Below are 24,573 nucleotides of genomic sequence, written 5' to 3'. Positions count from 1 at the left end.
TGAATGTAAACTGAAAATTTTATCTTCATCATTTGTCTACAGTGCATGCAATATAATTAGTTAGGTTTGTACATGTTAAATCCCATATGTTTTGTGCTAAATTGAAAAACATGTACAAGATCTAAAATTCTTTTGAGTTTTTCCTAGAATGCTTTAAATTAGGCAAAATCTTTAAGTTTAGGAAACTCTAGTTCATGGACACCATTTGATCCGAATCTTTGGGATTTGTGTTTTCATTTAGGATCCAAATGGTAAAGCATCATCCTTGTAATCAAACGTCACATGTTTTGATGATGGTCCATTAACTAGGAAATTTGCATGACTTAGGGGGAGTTTTTCATTTTGCACACACTCATTGGTATTGTGAGTTGTGTCATCCTTATATTGATCTCCTATTGCATACCTGTTGAGTATAGCCTCGATTGGCTATCGTGCCTTAAATTAAAATGCAATAAGTCATGCTTGTATGTGCTAAAATGCCTATATTTTCTACATGTTGAATTCATTTAAAAGGATAAACATATGATGAATGTTTTAAATGACTATCATTTTTAAGCTAAAATTCAAGTAAGCATGTATGCAAATATACAGGGGGAGCATAAGCCCCACTTTTAGGAAAAACGAATAAGAACTTAATGTCTAAAATTTCTTGCATGCTAAGTACTATTAAGAAGAATGAACATGTGATGGATGTGCTTGAATGAAATTCATCCTTGAACGTTAATGCACTTATGTATGCCTGAGACTATACCGGGGAGTTTAAGCCTCATCCTTGCGAAGAGGATTAAAGTCACCTGACCCGTGGACTCACATTATTATTGTTTTTACTTTTTGAGTCCGATGTTTCCTTAAGTACCCTAAACATTATATCTTGCATTTATTGAATCAATATTTGATATGGATTGTTCTTGGGGCATATGAACACCATGCATGGTTTAGTGTTTGACTTTTAAAACATGTGTGTTTAGAAATGGTTTTACTGGTAAAATCAAATGGTTTAACTTATATCCAGTAAAATTTGTTTAAGAATAAAAAATAGTACTTATATTGTTTTCTCTCTAAAGGACTGTTTTACAATTAAAATTAGTATAAATAGTTGACTGAATCTAAGCATGAACTCAAATTGATAGGGGGAGCATCTAAAATTAATTGTCCATCTTGTTATGCTCACCAACATTTTTAGGCTTAGATATGTTTTGAAATTTTTTGTGGCTTGTGTACTTTAAAGCATGAGGCTTTTATTGAAAATTTTAAGTGAAAATATACTGCTTGCCACGGTTATTTGCTTTGCCATATGATCCCTGTTTTTAAATTTATTTAGTATCTTTGGATCTATATGTTTGCATTTTTCTAGTTATATTATGAGTTATGCTCAAATGCTTAACCAGGAAAGTGAGGCTTGCTTGAACTTCATATTAAAGTTTCTTTTTCAGCGAGCATTACCCCTAATATTTATCGAAAATCATAAGGGGACATATATATACATACATATATTAAAGGCAAGATATGAACTTATGTAGATCATTTTTTTGTCTTGTTTGTGTGTTGAAATGTCTTCATGACTTGTGCTATTCTGTGTTAAAATCTTGAGTCATGAAATTTTATTTTTAAAAGGGTGTTACATAACTGGTTCATTGACTTTACATGAAATGCATGTAAACTAATTAGGTCATTTTTATGCTCAAACCTATTTTTTATATATGTCACATGTTTTTAAATTCCAATTTTGGGGGGTCTTATGTTGTGCTTAAATTGAAATAATTTGGGTATATTTTCTAGTCTGGTCATGTTTTACATGTCCTTTTATTTTTTTTAATGACCATTTATACTATTGTGTGCTAAATGGCTATATTTTTCAAATAGTTTAAATTTTTATTTATGCCCAAATCTTGTGCCAAACAGGGGAGAGTTTTCTAAGAAAAAGTAAAATTTATTTTAAAAGAGGGAGTTCTCTTTTAAGCTAAGTCTGTTTTAAATACTCAAAATGTTTTCTACTTAACTTAACCTTTTTTTACTGATGCCAAAAGGGAGAGAATTTTATGAGTAAAATGTTTATGACCAAAAATGGGGAAGTTTTTAAGGGCAAAAACATAGGGGCAAATATTTGAGCACGTGCCTTAATGCTAATATTTGATGCATAATCATTTGTGATGTCTTCTTCCATGAATATGCTTGAACCGTATTGTTTATTTATTTATTATGCATATTGTTAGGGGAAGCTTTTTCCGGGTTAACCCATTTTTCTCTTATGTGTTTATCATCATCAAAAGGGCGGAGATTATTGGCTTTTTGAGTCTGATATCTGTTTTGATATTAACAAACACAAGTGTCTCATGTGTGTGCCTAGTGTTTTGAACAGGTTTACAATTCAGAATGCACACTTAAAAAAGGAACATGGAAGCCAAAAAGGACTTAAAGCTCACATCATACTAACATATTCCATGAAGAGAAGAGTAAAGAAGAAAGAAGACATTTGTTCATTTTAATTGTAATTGTATTTGGTTTTCATATTTTGGTCTGTAATAAATGCATACATCCTGCATGACACAACTTAATGCCCCGATAGGCCTTTGACTGACTTTAGGTCCCTATAAACACTTTATAGAAAATCTCCTATAACTTAAAAGTATACCATTATTAACAAGGATAAATTCTAATAAAAATCAGGGCCTAAATTGAGCTTTGAAAGGGCTTTGGTCGACCGAACATAGGGCATTAAAAATGTCTTGGTCGACCGAACTAGTAAAAAGTCAATTCTTTGACTTGGCGTGGGCGACCGACCCATATTTGAACTAAAATTCCATGGTCGATCGAACCTTGAATGCTGACACTTTTTACCAGCCCGGCCGCCCGAACTTATAGTTCAAAACCATCCCGGGCAATCGAATTATGACGCACTGTTGACTTTGGCGTGATCCCAAGAGGGGGGGGGTGAATTGGGTTTTAAACCATTTTAGTTAATATAAACATTTACACCGATTCATGACAGTTCATATCTCATTCATAATACAAAAGTGTATGTAAATTAATAAAGTGATAAATGCAGACATGCACGTAGAACATATCTCATTTGAAATAGAGGTATGCATGCAATTAATTATAACTATAAATGAAAGCATACACATGTGGAAATTTAAGTGCATAAATAAATGATATAAGGGAGAGAGACACACACGATAATTATTATCGAGATTCAGCCAAGCCAGCCTATGTCCTTGCCATGGGCATACCCCCAAGGATTCTACTATCCCTGCTCACTTAAACGGGCGGAGAGAAGCCGTTTACAATCTTTCCTTACGGGGTAAGGTAAACCCCAACTCAACTGTTGACCTTATAGGTCATATCCCGTTTTGATTATGACACATACTTTGGTATTTAATGGTTGATGAGTTTGTATGCAGGACCAATTGGAAGTATCATATAGTGCACGCACATGGGCTTAAAGAAGACAAAGACCTAGAATGTTTATTCATTGTAATTTAATTAAGTTGTTATTCGGGTCTGTAATAATTAAAGCTCAATGGTCTGTAATAATTAATGCATTACCTGCATGGTAGGATAGATAAGCTCAAGACCATAAATGGACCGTAGGGCACCCTTCAGTCGACTGAAGGTCGACCAACGCCGGATTTTTTTCGGTGTCCTAAAAAAGACCTAGAATGACCCTAGAACCCACATGCATGCATAAAGAAATATGCTTATATGAATAGGGTTATTGTATAAGGGGATTTAAACCGAAATGCATTAAAAATGCATGTTTGGTCGACCAAAGTGGAATGTATAAAAGCATTCGATCGACCGAACCAGTTAGAGGTCAATAGTTTGACCACAACTCGGTTGATTGTACCTTGCCAAGTTAACACAACTTGGTCGACCTAACTCCCACACGGGTCAACGTCTGACTCCTCGGTCGACCTACCAAATTTATACGGGCAACGCTCTAGTCAATCAAACTCCCACGTGGGAGAATCCAACTACCCGGTCGACCGAACTACCTAGTTCAAAATCACCTAGTCAACTGAACCGTGCGAAATTGAAAAAATTGCCCTTGAGACCCTTAGTCCAGTCGACCGAACTCTTAGTTCATTTTTTGCACTGTCGACCAAACTTTGTCACTTGGTCAACCGAACCTTAAATCTGGTCAACTAGTGCTCTCAAGTTGGATAATTATTTTTACCACAGTTAAATTTTTTAAACAGGGTTAATTGTGCTAAAATATTTTAAAATAATACTAATAATACCCTATGTGTCCTGGACGGTTATAATTATGGGGTAGTCTATATATACCCCCTCATTTGAAAATATTAGTAGATAATTATCAATCTTGATTAGCAAAAACTCTTTGTTTATGCATTGTGATTGAAATCATTATTTTAACACAAATATCATATCCTTTACACTCTCATGTACTGATTGCATTATTGGCATTATTTTTTAGAGTAGACACTAAGGCTACGCTGAGCTTATCTTATTATATCATTCGGTAGTGTATTAATTACATTGGTACAAAATCTGCTTAGTTGAGAAGCATATTTGTTGTACACAAATTTTATTGAGAAATCTGTTGTATTCCAGGCGTGGCTTGAGGGGGCAGTAATCTAACTCGGTAAGGATTGGTTGTTCAAGGTTGAGGTCAGCCCTGTGTTAATTGACCTGGTTGTAAAGGTGCCGCTCCACCCGTTAAGTGATCTTATAGTGGTAACCCTTGTGCTTCTTAGCCAAGGCGGGGACGTAGGCAGTTTGCCGAACCTCGATAACATTTTTGGTGTCGTCTTCTTTACTACTTGATTATGCATGCTAGGTTAAATTTCTATTGCAGTTTAAATTCTGCTATATATTTACATTGATTTATTTTATATGCACTAAATTGACCTTAGGCTTGTATAATACTGATGTTAGTGGATTGACCTAGGGAATAAAATTTTTTAAAATACCAATTCACCCCCCCTCCTCTTGGGATTGCACCAAAGCTAACATCAATTACAAGACTTAGCCCAACTTGTCTCCTTTACATTTTGGAGACTCCTCAGTTGAATTTTCAAGTTAAATCGAATCGGTCTCACTTACGGGGCTGAGACTCCCCAATTCAATTAACGGACTAAACCCAACCAGTACAACAAAAATATTTTTGTACATAAAACATGTTTCTAAATACAAGCAAATATGTATATTAAAACTCTAAAATGCACACTCCAATGATATAAAATGATGCTCAGTGGGGTAAGGATGGTTTTCAAAATAGATATTTTCAATCTTTGTATAATGATGTATATGATAAAGTATTTCAAAGATTTGAACCCTAATGAAATATTTCTCCAAAAAACATTTATCAAAGGAATAGGCTGGAGAAACTCAAGGCTATGCTCTCAAAAATGTTTTTCAAAAATGCAAACTACGAGAGAGTTAAAAGCACTTGAATGAAATAAATGCCCAAATACAACATTCTCTTTCAAAAAGATTTGTCAAAAGAATAAAAGAAAAGAGAGTAGGAGAATTTAAAAATTTACCCCAAAGATGATTTTGCAATAAAAATATAAATGGAGTAACTTTAATTAAGAAAATGATTTGAGAGGTTTTTTTAAATAATCAAAGTTGCTAATCAAAGCATATGAAGGGGTATTTATAGATTTTCAAGAAAATATGACCGTTGGGGATATATTGGGAATTTTAAAAAGATTAATTAATTTAAACCCCTAATTACCATGGTAAAAGCACGACAACTCGACAGGTTCGGTCGCCCGAACACTCACAATGGCTCTCAGGCAATTTTCTAGTTCGGTCGATTGTGATCAATGGCCGGTCGGTTAAGCCATGCAATTTCCCAGGGCTTCGTGGTTTCGGTCGCCCGGTGAGTGGTTCGGTCTGTTGGTCTTTTAAGTTCGGTCAATCGAGGCATTTTTGAACTACAAGTTTGGTCACCCGAGGATAACAGAAATGTCAAGTTCTATGAGTCGGTCAACCGAGAAAGATATGTTCATTTTACGATCGGTCGCCCGAGGCATAGTCAACAGGTTGACTTTTGGCCTACAGTGTGTTCGGTCGACCGAGATGTTTATAACTGAAATAGATCGGTCAACCAGGGCTATTAAATTAACCAAAAAATCCAACGTCGATTGACTTTGTAAGCCCTAATTTGACCCTAAAGTTTTATTAAAACCTTTGTAAGATTTTATCTTTTTATGAAAAGGTTCTGTACGAAGTGTAGGTGCCCTAAGGTCAGTCTACGGTCATCTGAGCATTTAATTCATATCATGCTGATGCATGTATTATTACAGACCAAAGATAAAAATTAAATGCAATACAATTCAAAACAAGTCTTCTTCTTTTTGCTCTTCTCTTTATGGAATACGCCAGTATGATGTGAGCTTTACATAATTTTTGGCTTCCATCTTCCTCTTTTGTGTGTATTCTGAATTGCAAACTTATTCAAAACACTATGCACACACATGAGACACTTGTGTTTGCCATCAAAATAGAGATCGGACTCAAAAAGACAACAGGTACTGCAAATCAAACCAATGAACCGAACGCCCAAACCTACAAAGGTTGGGAAATCACCTTAACTTAAACCAACCAGTCTCACCCACAGTTATCCGCACCCAATACAGGCTTTATGTCTGTTCGGGCGACCAACCCTAAGGACCAGGCTACTGAACCTTTCGGGTTGGGTTATTTTTTCAGCCCTAAACACGCTTATTTTTTAATTAAATATTTTTAAAAATACCGAACATGTCCCTAGCGATCACTTTTTCATAAAAACTATAAATACCCCTTTATTTGCTTATATTAGTAACTTTGATTAGCCTAAATTTTTCTCAAATCTTTTGTTAATCAAAATTCCTCCAAATCATTTTTATTGCTAAAATTATTCTTTTGGGACAAAATCTTTTAAGCAAAACTCTCCAACTCTCTTTCACTCTTACATTTCAAAATTATTCTTAAAGAAAGTATATTTATTTTGGGCATTTATTTTTATATTCACATGCACTTACTCTCACTTAGGTTTTATCTTGAAAATCATTTTTGATAGTAGCCTTAAGATTTCTTCCGGTTATTTTTCTTGATAAACATTTTTTTTAAAGAAATCATTTATTGCACAAATATTTTTCTTGAGCCTAAACTCCAATTCTCCAAACATTTTTACTAGCAAGAATTTTTTGTGGAGAACATAATAATCATTTTGATATTTTCATATGTTTTACTTGTACAATAATTATTTAGATTAACACCCTTACTCTACTAAACATAATGCATATCATTAAAGAGTCCATGTATTGAGCTTAATTGTGTATATTTTTGCTTGTATTTTTCAAAAGTATTTTTATATACAAAAATGATTTTATTGTACCGGCTAGGTTCGGCCCGTTAATTGAATTGGGGAGTCTCAGTCTCATAAGTGAAACCGATTCAGTTCAGCCCAAAAATTCAACTGGGGAGTCTTCGCCTCGTAAGGGAAACAAGTTGGGCTCAGCCTTGTAATTGAATTAGGGTTTACCTCGCCCCATAAGGAGAGGTTGTAAAGGCTTCTGCTCTGCTCGTTTAAGTGAGTAGGGATAGTGTAATCCTTGGGGGGTATACCCAAAGTGGAGACGTAGGCAGTATTGGCCAAATCTCGATAACAAATATGTGTGTCACATATTTGATTTAAATAAGATATACTACACACGTGTATGTTTGCTTTCATTGTTTAAATTATTTTACATACACGCATGTACATTGAATGAGATATGACACGTGGTGAATCAGTAAAAGTTTAAATTAGTCAAAATGTTTTAAAACCCAATTCACCCCCCTCTTGGGATCATATCATTTCCAACATCCCTTGCAAGAATTTCTTCTCGATTAAGACTATACAACAAAAGATAGAAAATTTTTCATATTGTTTCTTGATTCTTGGAATCTTCATTGAGCACTTTAGGATGAGCAAAATAGATACAACCTTTTAATTTTTATTTTTATTTTTTGTAATTTCTAGTCATATTTTAATTTTTATAAGAAAATCCTAAATTTTGAAAATTTTGCATGTTATTTGAGGTTTTTTTAATTAAAAATTTGACCATAAATCAGAAAATTTAAGCCATTTTTCACTTTCGATGGATCTCCTTCTCTCTTTTTCAGTTGAAATTAGTGACCCATCTTATAAGTCCATCAAATTCAAGCTTAGAAAGTTTTATTAGACCTATTCTTCTTCTTCTTCTTCTTCTTCTTCTTCTTCTTCTTCTTTTTGTCTGCTTTATTAGGTTTCAATTTGGCCCATTATGTTGTTGCTTGAACGTCATTGCTTATCCAAGCTCATAATATATATATATTTCAAAATGGGCAAATCCAATTTGAGTGATTAAGATCATATCATAATACATTAATAGATAAATTATCTTAAATACATGTTCTATGCATATTGCACGCAATGATTTGAATAGTTGATACATCTCCAACGACAAACTATGTTTAATTATTAAATAAATCCTACATAAAACTTATCATATATAAACATCGTGATCAATTTAATTTTTATTCTAACTTATTCATAATCATCTATTTTTACAATTTCCAATCATCTCTTTCTAAAATTTATTATTTTTATTGCTTTTCCTTTAAATCAAATCAAAATTTCCACCAAAATCAGTAAATTCCTCAAATTTTCCCATCAAAATCAAAATCAAAATTAAAATTTAATTCCTTAGCACAAGAATTGAATTTGCCTTCTTCGGATCATATTGCCTGAAAAACAGCATTTCACAGCAAGCCCAAAACACAAAACACAAAATGAAACAATAACAATGCTGGAAACCACATTCACACCATTTTCTTTGTTCCTCCCAGTTATCCCCTTCAAATCTACTTACTCTCTGTTTGAAAGTATGGGTTCAGAGTTTGAATTTGTGTAAATTTAGGTCTATGCAAAATTGGATAAAATATAATATAAACTCAAATCTTAAAATCTACTCCCAAACACTATCTTAAGATATATACATCAACAGCAATCATCAAGAATAAACATTATCAAAAACGCATTTTCCATCTATAATACATCTAGCAGATCCCTAATTCAAATATATACACATACCTACATACATACATACATACATACATACAGACATACAAACAGAATTCGAGTCAGCTCCCTCATGGGTGCCCTTGTCAAGAAAAACGAATAGGCGCATCTGCAGATAGGAACCACTCCCTCATTATTGATGATGTTATTGACACTAATATGCACATCTGAATAAAAGTTCTCATATTTAAGGTCTACAAGATGCTGATACCAAGATCACATGTTCACCTGCCCTATCCTTCCACCTCTTACATCATCGCAAGTCGAAGATTTCAAATCTCAGATTTGGATTTACATAGACATTTGAGCAGTGATCATAAATGGGGCTCCCGTCAGCTGATCCTTCGTGCTGATGAAATCCCTTTTCTTCACAGTCTTTCAAGATATTCATACCACCTGGATCGGATAATCGGAATATACCAAAGCTCCTGAGAAGCATCAATTGCCTAAAGTAAGTTTTGTGCAACAAAGATACACTCAGCCAACCCCAAAAAACTTAATTAAGAAAATCTTAGTTTAGTTTTTATTTAGTACAGCACGGAAAAGTTTTGGAGTCTTCATGTGTATGGAATGAATTAAGTCAAAATAGTTGCATACTTAGAGGTATCAGTTGGAGCCATTACTACGGCGAAGGCCTCGGGAACCATTACCTGTGGCAAAGTATTAAGAAGGGGGGTAATAAAATGAGAGAGCTATCTGACTTGAGTAGACATGAATTAAAATAGCTACAATTTGCACCAAGTTTTCAGACTTTTCAAGCAATCCAATGCATCAGTTGGAAGTTAATTATAGAATCAAGACAAGATCCAACAAGGAAAAAGGGAAAGGTAGGCCATACCAATTCACAACTAGATTATAGGTCCATATGTGCACAAATGAATTAGACAGGTTTGCGTGCAAACATTTGAAAGAACTAAGCATGTAATCTGCAGGCATGTGACAACTCTTAATCAATGACAAAAGAATGCAATTGGCAAATAAGTTAGTTTTCCTAGACATGAAGGTGACTCCCCATCAAAGACAAAGACCCCATTTTGATAATATTCATTTGTAAAATGTATTAAAAAAACATTCTAATCAAAATTCTTTGTTTGCATACCACACGAGAGGATTCAAAAACAACAGGAGGTTTCTAAAGGTATTATACTAATCAATACTCCCTTCCCAAACAACACCAAAACTGGTGGCATTTAAGAAAACTGCTTTGACATCTAATTCCTCTCTTCCGCCCAGGTCCAACCATACGCACCCAATGTCACCAACTTGCACCACTGGGAAGAAGTCAGATTTGGCTCACTGAGTTTGTCTGTTTTTTTTTTCTTTTTTTTATGAGAACCCACTGAGCCTGTCCTTCCCCACCAATTTTTAAAAGAATGGCTTTTATTATTATTTTGAAAATGAATGTTATCAATTCTTAATAATGTATCCAAACAAGGTACTTATAATTAGAAACTGAAACCTAAAATCCCCTTGTTTTAGTAGTTCTGGTGATTTGCAAATACACTATCCAAACATGCCCTAAGCATTAAATAGGCATACTTTTAGAATTCCATGTTAATCCTGTTGTGCACAAAGTTTTGGGAGTGATTGTAACTTCCTAAGTTGAGAAAGTATCCAAAATGCCCTTGCAAGGATTTGCCCATCAAATGGGGTAAAAAATCAATCACTTTGTGAACAGTCAACCCTAATATCATGGGAAAAAAAAGGGCCTCTTTTGTAAGACATGAAGCCATAGTTGTCAAATCGAGATTCAAATCATGAATCAAAATTCCAATTTTGGGAATCAAGAAATGAGAATCAAGTCATAAGATTCAGTATAAATTTCTAAAATCAACTCTAAAAGATATGCATATATTGATATACAAACAACAAGCAAAATAGTAAAATACATTTAAATTTTGACAACAAAAAAATTCATATTTCATTTGTATGCTTCCCCTAAAAAAATGGAAAGTAAGAGAATGAGTTAGGAAATATTAATAAAAAATGAACTTTGTGTTTTTTAAGGGAAGGAATCAAGAAAAAAATAAAAAATAAAAAAGCTACATTTTTTTTTTAGTATTTATCAACAATTAAATAATAACAATATAGCACGCACATTCTTTCTCGGGTTAAAAGAAAAAAAAATTAACCAAAAAATGATAATAATTGAACAAACTACTGAAAAAACCAACTAAATCTTAACAACACAATGGAACAAGAGTACCTTTATAGCCTGTGAGTGTTTTGCTACTTCTTCTCAATGGTAGAACACTATACTCCTCCTAGGGTGAAGAATGATTTTGTGAAGACAACATGAGACCTAAAATTCTATTTTCTCCTCTTTTTTAGTACAAAACTGACATAGACAAGGAATGGTGAAGGTAATTGTGTAAAAATAAAAGCAATAAAAAAAGAAAAAAGTTTTGTTTTGGGGTTTTCAAACTAGCTGGGTTGTCAGGATAAGATAGGTCCAGAATCGTGTGAATCGATAGATTCGGATCAAATCAGTAGATTCACTCGGAGAATTGATAGATTCAGCAATGATTTAGTTGCGTTTTAGATTCGATAGTAAGATTTGAATCAATTTTGTGTAGAAGTGATTCGAATCATATGAATCAAATTGTGAATCACAAGATTCTAATAACTATGCGTGAACCGCTAACTAGAGCATTTGGTTTGACGAACAGAGAATACATAAATTCAAAAAGGCATTTTCACTGCCAAGGGGCCAGGTAGCCCCAACAGCAAGACATCAAATCTGATCCTATCCCTTCCACCTCCTAGTAGACCACCATTACCATCATTAATCTGGCCCATACTGCCATACTGTGTCTTAATTGAATGGTGCATCCCTTGTTTATGATCCAACTACCCATCAATGCTGGTGCCAATAGTCATAAAAAGTGAGAGAAAAGAACATAGAGCTTCTCATTTAGAGATGTGTAGAAAAATATAAACAAAGGGCAACTCCCTTCATTTGATCGGCTTCCTCCTCAATGCTGTCACCATGAAACATTAGTAATTAAACCAACTAAAAGCATCCTATTGCTGTTAGAACGGAGTTACAGAAGGCTAGTTGGTAGTGTTGTCATCGACCGAAGCATCAACAATCTCAGTAGAGAGAGAGAGAGAGAGAGAGAGAGAGAGAGAGTTCCCTAGGGAAGAGGCCAACAGTTGGAGCATTAGGTATCTGTATTGGAGGTCTCCAATTCAAACCATATGAATGGAAAGGATTGAATTTGGGATGGAGGAGGGGCTACTCCTGGTTGCATAGCTCAAGCCTAGTGGGCCTCCAAATGTACTGAGAAAGAGAGAGAGAGGGCAGAATGTAAATACAGCTTGGTCTATATTATGTGGCTATGTTAGATAAATGACTACAGGTTTGAGTAACATAAAACTCATCATCCTATTCTTGTTTCACCAGCATTCAGCCTCTCTGCCACCAATAAAACATCAAATCCTCAAGCACCAAACACTGGTATTCAGCCTATTTTGGCTCCATTAACTGCTGCCATTAGCTTTGAGACAACCTTTAATTTTGGTTTTTTTTTTTTCCTTTTGCCATTTGAAAATTAAAAATTTTACACATTTCTATGTTAATAAATATGAATTCATATCCATGCATCCGACAGTGCCTCTAAATTTCAGCTGCTATTATTTTTTCATGGAATAGATTTCGGAGTAAATCTAGAACTCCAGCATGAACTAAATGCAAAATGAATGTTTCAAAATAAGTACAATGGACTCATATAGTCCCAGTGCAATATCCCATCCAGGCAACTATTTGAAAGCTTAGATAAGACCCACCTCACCAAGCATTATTTTCACTTTTCACCTCCCTGATCTACAATGTCAGCCTGTCACTGTAAAACCAGCTGCCACAATTTACCAAAAAGCTATGCTCCAGGCTCAAGTCTCACACAGACATGCTGAAGATTAACAAAAGTACCAGTGGAGGCTGCAAATATCATTTAAAGAGTGTAAGCGGTGATGAGAGTGAGGATATGGGCATCTTCATCATAAGAAGAATGAAGCATTTCAATTTCTCTTAAAGTCTCATGGTATTTTCTCTCTCTCTAGAGTGCATGTCAATTTTTGGATCAAATCGCAGCAGGGAGGGGCTTGTTTGTTCAATGAACAAAGCTAATGGGCATAAGACTTTCGGTTTCAGGATATATTTCTTCTGTTACAACCAGCCAATTATTAGAAAATCCTGTCAATGCTTGTCAGACAGACAATTCCTTCAGGTGTATGTCGCGACGTCCCGGACCCGGCCCAGAGAACCAATCTCTGGTTTAAAAATGGGTTCGGCTTGCGAACTGGGAAAAATGAATGTGTATTTTGAAAATGTGAATTTTCGTGAAAAACGATGTGTGGTGGAGTCGCCACTAACCTTTTGAAGTGTGGTTAGAACACTTGATTACTACCCCGTTAGGGGTAGAATCGGTCTACGTCACCAAAGTTAGGTTCGGGAGTATGGTTACGCAAGGGGAAGGTATTAGCACCCCCTACACGCCCGTTCTTACGAATGGTACCAGATTAATAAAGAGTTTTCCCGAAATAAATGTAATAAGCCTTTAAAGATCACTCCCTTTCAAAAGTCAAAAACAAAATGAAAATACTATATAGGTATTCCCTCAGAACCGGGGCAATCTAGTACTCCGAAGAGTCAATGTTCTCGTTTGCAATCATCGGGAAGGAAAATCGAAAATAGGATACAAAATACGCTCCCGAGGATTTTGAAATCTATAGGTTTTTTTTTTTAAGTATCAAAAATACTATTTCGGGAGGTTTTTGAGATTGGTTCGGGATTGGAATGAATTTTTCTTATGCCTAAAAAGATATTTTTGTGATTTTTCCTAAGTGTGAAAATGATTTTTGATATTTTTCCCAAACTTTCAAAATAACACAAATGAAATCAATTGAAACCAAAATGTGAAAATACTTTTGGAATTTTTGAAAATTTCATGATTTTTGTGAATTTTATGGATACAACAATAATATGCAAGCGAAATGGAGAAAACTGGGGTGAACCAGTTTGGGAATGGTGAGCCGGTCAAACGTTGACCAGTGTGGGGGGGAAAAACCAGTTTAAGGTCTTGGTCGAGACCAATGATTTTCCGGAATTTTCCAATGTCCTTCCGAATACAACAGAATTTTAGACAACAATCACGAAAGTCATGGTTTTAAAGATATGCCTTTAGAATGTATTTTTGAAAATCTTGAATGTAGGGAAACAAATCTAACCTTTGCCAAACATGTTAGAAACTTTCTTGGATTTTCTTCAAAAATTTTCAAAGGTAAATAAGTTTCAAAGCTTTAAAAATTTTTGAATTTTCTTTGAAATTTTTTTTTTTGAATTTTTGTGTCTTTTATGAAATTTTTTTTTGTTTTTTGTTTTTTTATGAGTTAAAAGGAAGCTATTTAAAGTAAAGAAAAGTGAAATAAAGTCAAATAAACCAACAGAGGCCGATTAGGGAAAGGGGGACGGAAATGTAACATAGGAAGAGAAAGTTCATTGGTCTTACCTATCGTCTTTTTCTCCTTCGGTCTTCTTCTCCTGTCTGTGAATCCGCAAGGTTAGTCTACAGCGCCTTCCCGAGGGTTGTTCTTGAGTTCTGATTTGAGGCACTAGGGAGTACCTTCTTCAAATGGAGTGACCCGGTACCGGTAGGAAAAGGGATCAATCGATCGCTTGATCTTCTTTCGTTTTCCTCTGCTCCGGTCTTCTTTTCCTGCTGATGAGTCTACTAGGGCCGCTCTACAACGTCTTCCCGAGAGTTGTTCTTGAGCTCTGATTTGAGGCACTACGGGGTGCCTTCTTCAAATGGGGTGACTCAACACCGATAGGAACAGGATTAGTCGACCTCTTGATTTTTACTCAAAAAAAAAAGACTAACTTCACAAACTCGTGATAGAAAACTTCAATATTTGAAATCTTCTCCTTACCACCACTAAGAGCTCCCCTTTGTGCTTGAAATGAGAGGGCTATTTATAGGCTTAGCTTGGGGCAAGCATAGGAAAGAAGACATAGGGGAGTCATGATGGGGGGAACCAAGTATGGGAGGAAGAATGATGAAGGGAAATTAGCATGGGAAGAATGATAAAAGGAGGAAAACATGACATGTGGTGAGTGATGATGGAGGGGAACCAAGTATGGGATGAAGAATAATGAAGGGAATATAGTATGGGAAGATTGGTAAAGGGAAGAAACATGACATGTGGTGAGTGATGATGGAGGGAACAAAGTATGGGATAAAGAATAATGAAGAGAATATAGCATGGGAAGATTGATAAATGGAGGAAACATGACATGTGGTGAGTGATGATGGGGGACAAAGTATGGGATGAAGAATTATGAAGGGAATATAGTATGGGAAGATTGGTAAAGGGAAGAAACATGACATGTGGTGAATGATGATGGAGGGAACAAAGTATGGGATGAAGAATTATGAAGGGAATATAGTATGGGAAGATTGGTAAAGGGAAGAAACATGACATGTGGTGAGTGATGATGGGGGGACAAAGTATGGGATGAAGAATTATGAAGGGAATATAGTATGGGAAGATTGATAAAGGGAGGAAACATGACATGTGGTGAGTATGATGGGGGAACAAAGTATGCTTGCATTTGACAAATTAAAATAAATAAATATATAATAATAATAATAATAATAATAATAATAATAATAATAATAATAATATGAGGGTTCTAGAAGCTGTGTGGAGCCCATTGGAGATGTGTGGGTCCCACGCGCCATGTGGGGTCCACAAGCCGTTTGAGGGTTACAAAAGCCCGAGCTAGCAAGGCGCCGGATATGTGGATCCGAACTAGCATACCAGAGGGGGTAACGTGCACCGGATGTAGGAATCCGAGCTAGCGTACTAGGAGAAGTGGGGCCCACAAACCGTGTGGGGCCCAATTGAGATATGTGGGGCCCACAAGCCATGTGGGACCTAAAAAGATGTGTGGGGTCCACAAGCCATTTAAGGGTTATAGGAACCCGAGCCAGTAGACACAAGCATGCCAAAAGAGGTAACGTGCATCGGATGTAGGAATCCGAGCTAACGTACCAGAGCAGGGTAACGTGCATCGGATGTAGGAATCCGAGCTAGCGTACCAGAGGGGGTAACGTGCACCGGATGTAGGAATCCGAGCTAGCGTACCAAAGAGGGTAACGTGCATCGGATGTAGGAATCCAAGCTAGCGTACCAGGAGAAGTGGGGTCCACAAACCGTGTGGGGCCCAATTTGAGATATGTGGGGCCCACAAGCCATGTGGGACCTAAAAAGATGTGTGGGGTCCACAAGCCATTTAAGGGATATAGGAACCCGAGCCAGTAGACACAAGCATGCCGAAAGAGGTAACGTGCATCGGATGTAGGAATCCGAGCTAGCGTACTAGAGCGGGTAACGTGCATCGGATGTAGGAATCCGAGCTAGCGTACCAAAGGGGGGTAACGTGCACCGGATGTAGGAATCCGAGCTAGCGTACCAAAGAGGGTAACGTGCATCGGATGTAGGAATCCAAGCTAGCGTACCAGGAGAAGTGAGGTCCACAAACCGTGTGGGGCCCAATTTGAGATATGTGGGGCCCACAAGCCATGTGGGACCTAAAAAGATGTGTGGGGTCCACAAGCCATTTAAGGGTTATAGGGACCCGAGCTAGCAGGCACAAGCATGCCAAAGAGGGTAACGTGCATCGGATGTAGGAATCCGAGCTAGCGTACTAGAGCGGGTAACGTGCATCGGATGTAGGAATCCGAGCTAGCGTACCAAAGGGGGTAACGTGCACCGGATGTAGGAATCCGAGCTAGCGTACCAAAGAGGGTAACGTGCATCGGATGTAGGAATCCAAGCTAGCGTACCAGGAGAAGTGAGGTCCACAAACCGTGTGGGGCCCAATTTGAGATATGTGGGGCCCACAAGCCATGTGGGACCTAAAAAGATGTGTGGGGTCCACAAGCCATTTAAGGGTTATAGGGACCCGAGCTAGCAGGCACAAGCATGCCAAAAGAGGTAACGTGCATCGAATGTAGGAATCCGAGCTAGCGTACCAGGAGAAGTGGGGTCCACAAACCATGTGGAAAGGTTTTGACATGAGGTCTCCTCGGAAAGGCCTGGTTAAAATTGGGGTGTCGACAGTGTATTCTCTATACAGTTTGGCTAAAGTCTACATGTTTTCCACGTGTAATGAACTGAAACTTCTATTTTTAGAAGCAAGGCTTCACTTATCATTTTGCTCCATTATATATTCATCCAATTTTTAATTAGGTAAAAGGGGCTAAAGGCTAATGACCAACACCAACCACTGGAACCAACATGAGGTTTCCCAGAAGGTTAGAAAGGAGAAATAAATTATGTAAGTTGTATTTACAACAAAGGGCCCATACAATAAAATGCATACTATTTCCGTAACAACTAAATGGTAAGGACCAAACTGCATTTGCTCAATAGTAGATCAACATGCCGAATTAAAAATGTTACTTTCTAAAGTTCCTAGATTGGAAATTTTACATCTTAAAAATTAAGGATGAAGGGCATCCAAACTTCACCTGATATGAATAGTGTGTGTGCAGATCTACTGATGACATGAAACAACTTTGAGAAGGATGCGTCTGCAAATAGAAATGAGATATTAATATTATGTGTCAAATTAATAGAGAACCACAAAATATCCACGACAACGAATAGAGATCATCTACATGGAAGAAGAAGAAGAGGAGGAGGAGGAAGAAAAAGCTGAGCAAAAACAGGTGCATAAGCCAAGATATTCACTTTGAAAAATAGATGCAGAAAAATTTGGTAACAGTTGTAGAGTGAGTCGTAGGTCTCATGCTGCCTAAATACCTAAAAAATGCATATCATCAAAGGGGTTGTTTATCTGGTTGCCTAGGCACTTTAAGTGGTCAGACTAAATTTCTATCAAGGCCACATACTATAGCATACAATTGTGCACATATTATGCCCCTAAAAGTTGAAAACTAAATGAGTATAAGCCATTGGTTTTACCTATGTGGTTTAACTATATGGACAAATTCAATAGAACAAGCCACAATTAATCAATGATTAATTCCACAAGGAAAAATAATACTATGACGTCACTATCTATCAATTTTAGAGCATCAAATTATTTCCTATCATGTCTCTCAAATTTCCAGAACACCTCGATACATTGGAATCTCAAATAAACATTCTCTGCATCTTTAATACTTTTTTCCTTATTATTTTATCATCAAAATTTTCTTCAACTTCCAACATAAGATTTCTCTAAATGCACAAATGGAGATGTAATCTTTCAGATTTTACTTATTCACAACCTTCATGTCTATAGATCAAGTTGGTATAACTTGGTTATGGCTGGGGATCAGGTCTGTTCTGTAGAACTTTGTCACCTCATTTCACTCGAGTTAAATGTTCTGTCTCCCAATTTTTACTGCAAATTATCACAAAAAGTAACTGGAAAAATAACATGAAGGCACGAAATATGCTTTGCCACCCAGATTACTCAATCAATTAAAAATAAGTTGAGAGACAATGCAGTCCTGGGAAAGGATTAGATGCAATAATGAGCCCATTTTTGTAAATCCATCAGTTAAAGCTTGATATACATTGTTTGCCTACTACCTAGCTGCTGGTTACCAGGCTAGCATTGCTGCCCGTGTTTATTGGGTGGTGGTTAAAAATTATTGTATTTCCCATAACGGGTGTTATGTATTGTTGGCTGTAGGTGGGTGGCGGCCGCGGGGGGGGGGGGCGGCTAGCAGCTTAAGCTTTTAGCTAAAAGTGGTAATCCAACAGCATCCTCTATAATGATAGTAATGGTTGTGGTTTTGCACAGAAAAGCCATCAACCTAAACAGTTGTAGCCTAGTGGTTTATTGTAAGGCACTTGAAGACACTTCAGAAAACCAAGAGTGCCTTGTTCATTAATGAATTCTGAAAATCATAGAAGAAGTTGCTCTGCTGTTGACTTGTTTAAACAATCTCAAATGTTTCAACAGCTATATAAGAACAGCGGCAGAAGGCCCAAAAAAAAAAAAACCCCCACTATGAGACAGGCTGTAATATAGAAACAATGAAAAGTAATAAGGGCTTGGCTCAAGAAGCATGCATTTACCACCCCATATATTAACGTGCATGAACAAAGAAGAAAAGGGAAGAGAAAGGAAAAAGGCAAAAAGGGTCAACTGTCCATTTAGAAAATGTCTTTGGAGCTAGGTTTAAAATAATGTTGACAATAGAAAGAAAGAGTTGTTGAAAAAGGAACAAAAAAACATACATGAATCCATCCAACAGGGAAAAGGGACTGTTCATTTTGTATGGCAAAGATCTCTTCCTCGTGCACAGCCTGACACTTGTAATTCAGTATAATTAAGTCAGCAGCTTGCATTACCAAGATTAAACACTGTAAAATACAATTTGCAAAGAAAACCTCAAACCGAGCAAATAGAGCCCCAGAAACTTACAGAGTTGGAAGTTGACTCCTGTTTGGGTATTATCAAAGTGGTTACATAGAAAGTTCCCTCTTTCTGGATACAAGAAGGAGAGGCAAAAAAAACAGTTAATATTTTGCTAGGCAGTTGGGAAATTCACTTTTTAGCATTGTGGATCAAAGTTGAGTTTGTCCAGACTCCATGAAGGAGTTTTTTGTTTTGAAGGGGGTGTAGCCGAAAAGTGTACGATTTGGAGGGACTCCTTTGTTTGCTGCTGTTTGGCAAGGGACACATTTGGTTCAGAAGAGTTATAGTATTTTGAGGAATGATTTCCTCCCTCTCCATCTGTTATGGGAAGTTTGGTTTATCAGCTTCACTTAGTCTCCTACTGTGGTTGATTTTGCAAGAATTCTGTTAGCTTACATCCAATACTATTGGAAGGCTTAGTTTTATAAAATAAAATAAAATAAAATAAAAAATTATTGCTGATTTTTTTTTGCATTTATTTGTATTCTTCTTGTTCCCTTAATATGTATTTTTTTATTGTTTTAATAAACACCTGAGAAATTAATATGGAAGAAGACAGATAATTAATAAAAGCTTTAAGAAAAAAACTAGAAAAGGTAAAATAAGAGTTAAGAGAAAACACATGCTACAACAAGCTGCATCACAGACCATCCTGTCCAGCTGGCATCCCAATTAGTACAATGAGAAATCCAGGGATTACAGGGATGAACATATGCAACAATTATAAATAGTAAAGCTGGTTGCAGTCCCCAAGAAAATAGTAGGCAAGTGATGTCAGTTTCTGGAAAGATTGAAAGTATATGACCAATCAAATAACTAAGATCACCTGACCAACATGAGAAGCAACACACATCAACAAAAGGGCAGGGTAGAGTATGAGTTGGTTTGAGCATTGACAATAACAAGGATTAATGACAATGCAAAGCAAGTTCCAGGCCATATTTTGTTATTCTGTCATCTGATGCCACCCTTAAAAATAATGAATAAGCACTACAATGTGTTACTAACTCATGCTTTTATAACTCATACTTAAATATGTTTATTCCCTGTTTAATAGTTTACAGAATTTGGTTTTTTTAAAATGGTTTCATAATCATTAATAGGTGGATGAACTTCTGAAATTGTTAATCTACACCTAACAAGACAAAACAAAACCCAATTCATCAGATCAGCAAATCGTGTTTTCAGTTTCAAGTTTAAGTAAGTCCCCTCCTCCCACCTCCTGATGCATACACAACTCATAAAATATATATATTATGTTGTATTGAATATTTTCAAAAAATTAAAAAAGACAATTAATTACATTTAAGAAGGAATGCAGGTGCTTGCAGACCTATACTCCAATAACAAGTCAAAAACACAAAACTAAGAGCATTCGATTTTGAAGGCAGTCAACATGTTTGTGAGTCAACCTCAAAAGATTTCAAGGAACCTGAACCAAGTCAAACAACCCAGGTGGCCAGATAGTCGCAATTGATTAAAAACTCAAGTCTAATCTGGTGATTCAATATAAATCATAATATGTGAATTTAAGATTGGATGATGCATCCCCTAAAAAAAGATTGGTAGCTTTAAACATCTCCCAATGATGTGCGCGCATGTGTTAAGAGTGTGTATCGGTTGATGCAGACGGACAAGCCGCCTAGATGAGGAGAGACACAGGCAATCAGCCAATGCCTCGTGCTAGTTTCAATAATACTTGCAAAAGACTGCCATAAGGAGTACTCAAAAGCTGGCATGTTGTTTTGCACTAATAACACAGCATTGTTGTTACTCTAGACTGTATGGACAAGAAAAAGAGCCTTACAAGAAAAGCACCAAGAATGCCACATGTCTCCAAATCTTTTTTAGTGTTATCTCTAGCAAGTTCAAGAAAATCCTCCATCAACCGTCCTGACTGAGGGAAAAAAAATAAAACAATCATTAGTCAAGTAGATGCATAAAAGTCTATATAATCCAATTCTTAAGGCATGCGAAAGGAACTGTAAAACCAAAAAAAAAATAGGTAAGCTATAAAAATATTACCTCTGTGACAATATTGTTCAATAACTGACATTGCAGTATGAAAATGGAAAAAAGGAAAAAGAATCATACAGTTCTTGGGTTCTTAAGCTCTTACAATATGCACATCATGCAGGACCCTAGATCCCGATGGCTCGTTGCATAAATTTGAACGTCCCTGTTTTGAATCAGCAACATTGATATGGGAAACATGCGCATCTTGAGGTACACTCTCCACACAGGAGATTAGAGGGGACGGAAAATGTGTAACCGGAAGCACAGTTGGACAGCATTTGCTCCTAACCATAGAAGGCTCTAAATCAAATAAATACGAGAATGCCTCCCCACTCTCTTCATTGATGTTGCCAGAACCATAACACGACCTAACAAATAATATATTGATATGGCATGTTACCAGAACAAAATTAGTAGAAAAGTCAACTTTACCTACAGTAAATTCAAGCAAGGAGAATGATAATACCTCTGATATCCCTTTTCTGCTACACCGCAGCAATCAACCTGTGTAGAACATTAAAGTAGATAAGAAATTTTAATATTAATTTCTAAAGATAGATGTGGAATTGTAAAAAAATTGGATTTAAAAAATTTAATGGAAGTTCTATCTCTTTGTACTCTTAACTTCCAGTACAGCAACTAAACCAAAGAGCCAAAAAGGATTCACATCATCCCAATGCATTAAATACACATGTACAGCTGAAGGTAAAATTTGGTTGTTCAAGCCTTTGAACATAGATAAGTAATAATAATGGAAATCAGGAGTGTGAACTAGGAATGTGGACCATCACATGCAGAATTCACATGTTCACATACTGCCTTTCACTCGCAGAATTTTTTCTTAGTAAATCCATTCAATCAAAATTGGAAGGGCAGAACAGTTCTCAGATTGTAAATCATGAACAACTATTGGCCCCAATATTTCCTTTCTTCAATAAATTCCTGGTTTATCTGAAGATCATATTGAAAAATAAAATTATTGCAGTAATACTTCTTATCAAACACCATTTATAGCACGCAAGCACCAATTTCACCTTCATATTCAAACTTGACATTAGATAGAGTGATTCTTTAAAAATAAAATGGCAAAATTTCAATGACTATATAGTGAAATGATCCAATCTTAGCATACTATTTCCAAGATAGCCAACAGCAGACAAGCACCAACAGGATGGCATCCATGGTTTATGAACAAGTGATTTTTATTAAAAACACCAAATTCAAGAGTTCAACACTTGATATATCTGTTGGACATTATCAATTACATATTTTAGAGATACAATCAATACCAAGTTACAGCAAAATTACAACAGCAGCAGCAGCAAGAAGAAGAAGGATGTGGGTCAGCGCCAAACTTGTAAATACAGAAAGAAAAGAAAGAGAAAATGGAATTGAAAGATGGAATACCTGCATGGGCTACACAGGTATCTGTACCTTTTCATGATGAAGCTCGTCTTTTGTTGAAAATTTAGAGTAACTCTGATACTGAGAAATGACTTCAACATGTCTGTGAATCCAGTTAAACGAATATTCCAAGTCAAATAAATCCAGCTACTTTTCAGCATACAATATTATCTCATACACAACTTTAATTCATCTGTTATTCGTATTGCAGCTTCCGTGGAGTTGGTCATGACTCATAGGAGAAAGGTCATTTTTATCATTTTAATCCATGTTCTCAGGTCCGCTTTAACAACCAGAACAATAAGTCGTGATGGTGGCACCTTGAGTAACAAAGAAAATCATTGTATAGTGAAGCTTAGATGTGCCAGATAACATTTTTCTTGATAAACCCATTTGTAATCAGTGGAGAGTACGAACCTAAGTTCAAGACCAAATCCTCTTGCATGGTTCCATCATTTTCAATTTGTTGGTACTTAAGTGACCGACAAACAATCAAACAGGGACTCATAAACCAGAAGCGTGATCTAGCTAAACTCACTCACAAGTCAGATAAAATTTGACTTCCCTCCATTTTCTCAAACCATGCATTTGGGACCATGGATTTTGGATTTGTACAAATTTAGACAAAACATAATATATAATTATATTGAGCTTATTCCAAACCCATACAAATAAAAATCCATCCACCCAAGCACTACTGAAGTGAATTATCAGATTTTGAGCGCAAGAAAACAATAGCCCATCAAAATTTAAAGGAAAGTATGAAATCAACACAGGAAAAACCCATAAGCAATATTTATCTAAATAAATTGAAATTTGCCCTCATCATCAGATAAATTATCAACACCTTACGATTTTTTTTAGAAGTGGATGAATTTCAAGCGAACGAATACCAGGTAATCCAGCAAGAGTATAACGGAACAAAATCGAAAGCGTTTAAAAGGAAGGGTTCAATTGAATTAAAGCTACAACACCTGTGGAGGGTTGTGCACAAACCAGCCATGTTCCCTTCATCCCTTTGCGATTTTGCCGAATCGAAAACAATAAATAATAATAATAATAATAATAATAATAAAAAGAATAAAATAAATAATTTATGACAAAATGAGGAAAGATAAAAAAGAAATTATTAAAGAAAAAAAAATTACTGACGAAGAGACTGATTGATGAGCTACTCGTGAATTGGTTGGCGGAATTGAGATGCTCCATAATCCATCGTATCCGCTCGCGTAATTTTCACAAACTCTGCCGTCTCCACTCCCGTGCTCCCCATTTTCTCTTTCCCACTTCTCGTGGTCTGCAGTTTTTCTTTTTCTATTTTCGTTCCACTAACAAAATCTTTTCCTCTATCACAGGAAAAGCATACACATCGGAGTTTAATTGAGGGTTGAAAGGAGGAAATATCATATGACTCCTATTCCTTTTAAATTTTCTTGTGTTTAATTGGTAAATAATGTTTGAGCACGCGAATTTCATGTCAAATTTAATTTTTTTGTTTGTCGAATGGAATACGAGGTTGGTGTTGCTGTTACAGTTTGTAATTATAATTACGTTTATGATTTGAGATATGTGATTAATAAAGGATAAATTACATTATATATCTTCAAATTTTTATTAAATTGCATTTCACTTATTGATTCTTTAATTTTAACTT

At 36.0% G+C, this 24,573-nt stretch overlaps 1 protein-coding gene across 11 annotated transcripts; it reads right to left on the bottom strand.

Annotated features, from left to right (window-relative positions):
• Positions 1 to 8,974: 8,974 nt before the first annotated feature.
• Positions 8,975 to 24,294, bottom strand: LOC131144953 (AMSH-like ubiquitin thioesterase 2). 11 transcript variants are annotated; one of them, XM_058093940.1, is made up of 12 exons: positions 24,095 to 24,292; positions 23,894 to 23,935; positions 22,950 to 23,022; positions 21,982 to 22,019; positions 21,619 to 21,883; positions 21,307 to 21,396; positions 19,506 to 19,568; positions 19,319 to 19,393; positions 17,593 to 17,655; positions 9,653 to 9,705; positions 9,284 to 9,483; positions 8,975 to 9,164 (listed from the first exon to the last, which is right to left on the bottom strand). In XM_058093940.1, the coding sequence occupies exons 1-11, from the start codon at positions 24,190 to 24,192 to the stop codon at positions 9,309 to 9,311; spliced, it is 1,035 nt and encodes a 344-aa protein (XP_057949923.1). In that variant the 5' UTR covers positions 24,193 to 24,292; the 3' UTR covers positions 8,975 to 9,164; positions 9,284 to 9,308. The 11 variants fall into 11 exon arrangements, 9 of the variants coding, with proteins under 9 accessions (XP_057949923.1, XP_057949924.1, XP_057949922.1 ...); XR_009133935.1 differs by lacking the exon at positions 8,975 to 9,164 and adding an exon at positions 12,845 to 12,995 and having other exon boundaries at positions 9,408 to 9,483; XR_009133936.1 differs by lacking the exon at positions 8,975 to 9,164 and adding an exon at positions 12,845 to 12,995 and having other exon boundaries at positions 9,408 to 9,483; positions 19,319 to 19,387.
• Positions 24,295 to 24,573: the final 279 nt, after the last annotated feature.

The sequence above is a fragment of the Malania oleifera genome, chromosome 12 (assembly GCF_029873635.1).
Source record: "Malania oleifera isolate guangnan ecotype guangnan chromosome 12, ASM2987363v1, whole genome shotgun sequence".
Classification (NCBI taxonomy): domain Eukaryota; kingdom Viridiplantae; phylum Streptophyta; class Magnoliopsida; order Santalales; family Ximeniaceae; genus Malania; species Malania oleifera.
Note: the sequence above shows the minus strand (reverse complement) of the source record. Positions and strands in the feature narration are given on the sequence as shown.

Bases quoted from the DNA above. Each gene is read 5' to 3' on its own strand.
- LOC131144953 (XM_058093939.1), bottom strand. From the start codon at position 24,192: ATGGGGAGCACGGGAGTGGAGACGGCAGAGTTTGTGAAAATTACGCGA. The intron at 19,569-21,306 runs GTAAGGCTCTTT...TCTTGTATCCAG, and splicing joins GCATTCTTGGTGCTTTTCTT to AAAGAGGGAACTTTCTATGT. The intron at 9,484-9,652 runs GTATGCAACTAT...GATGCTTCTCAG, and splicing joins GCTCCAACTGATACCTCTAA to GAGCTTTGGTATATTCCGAT.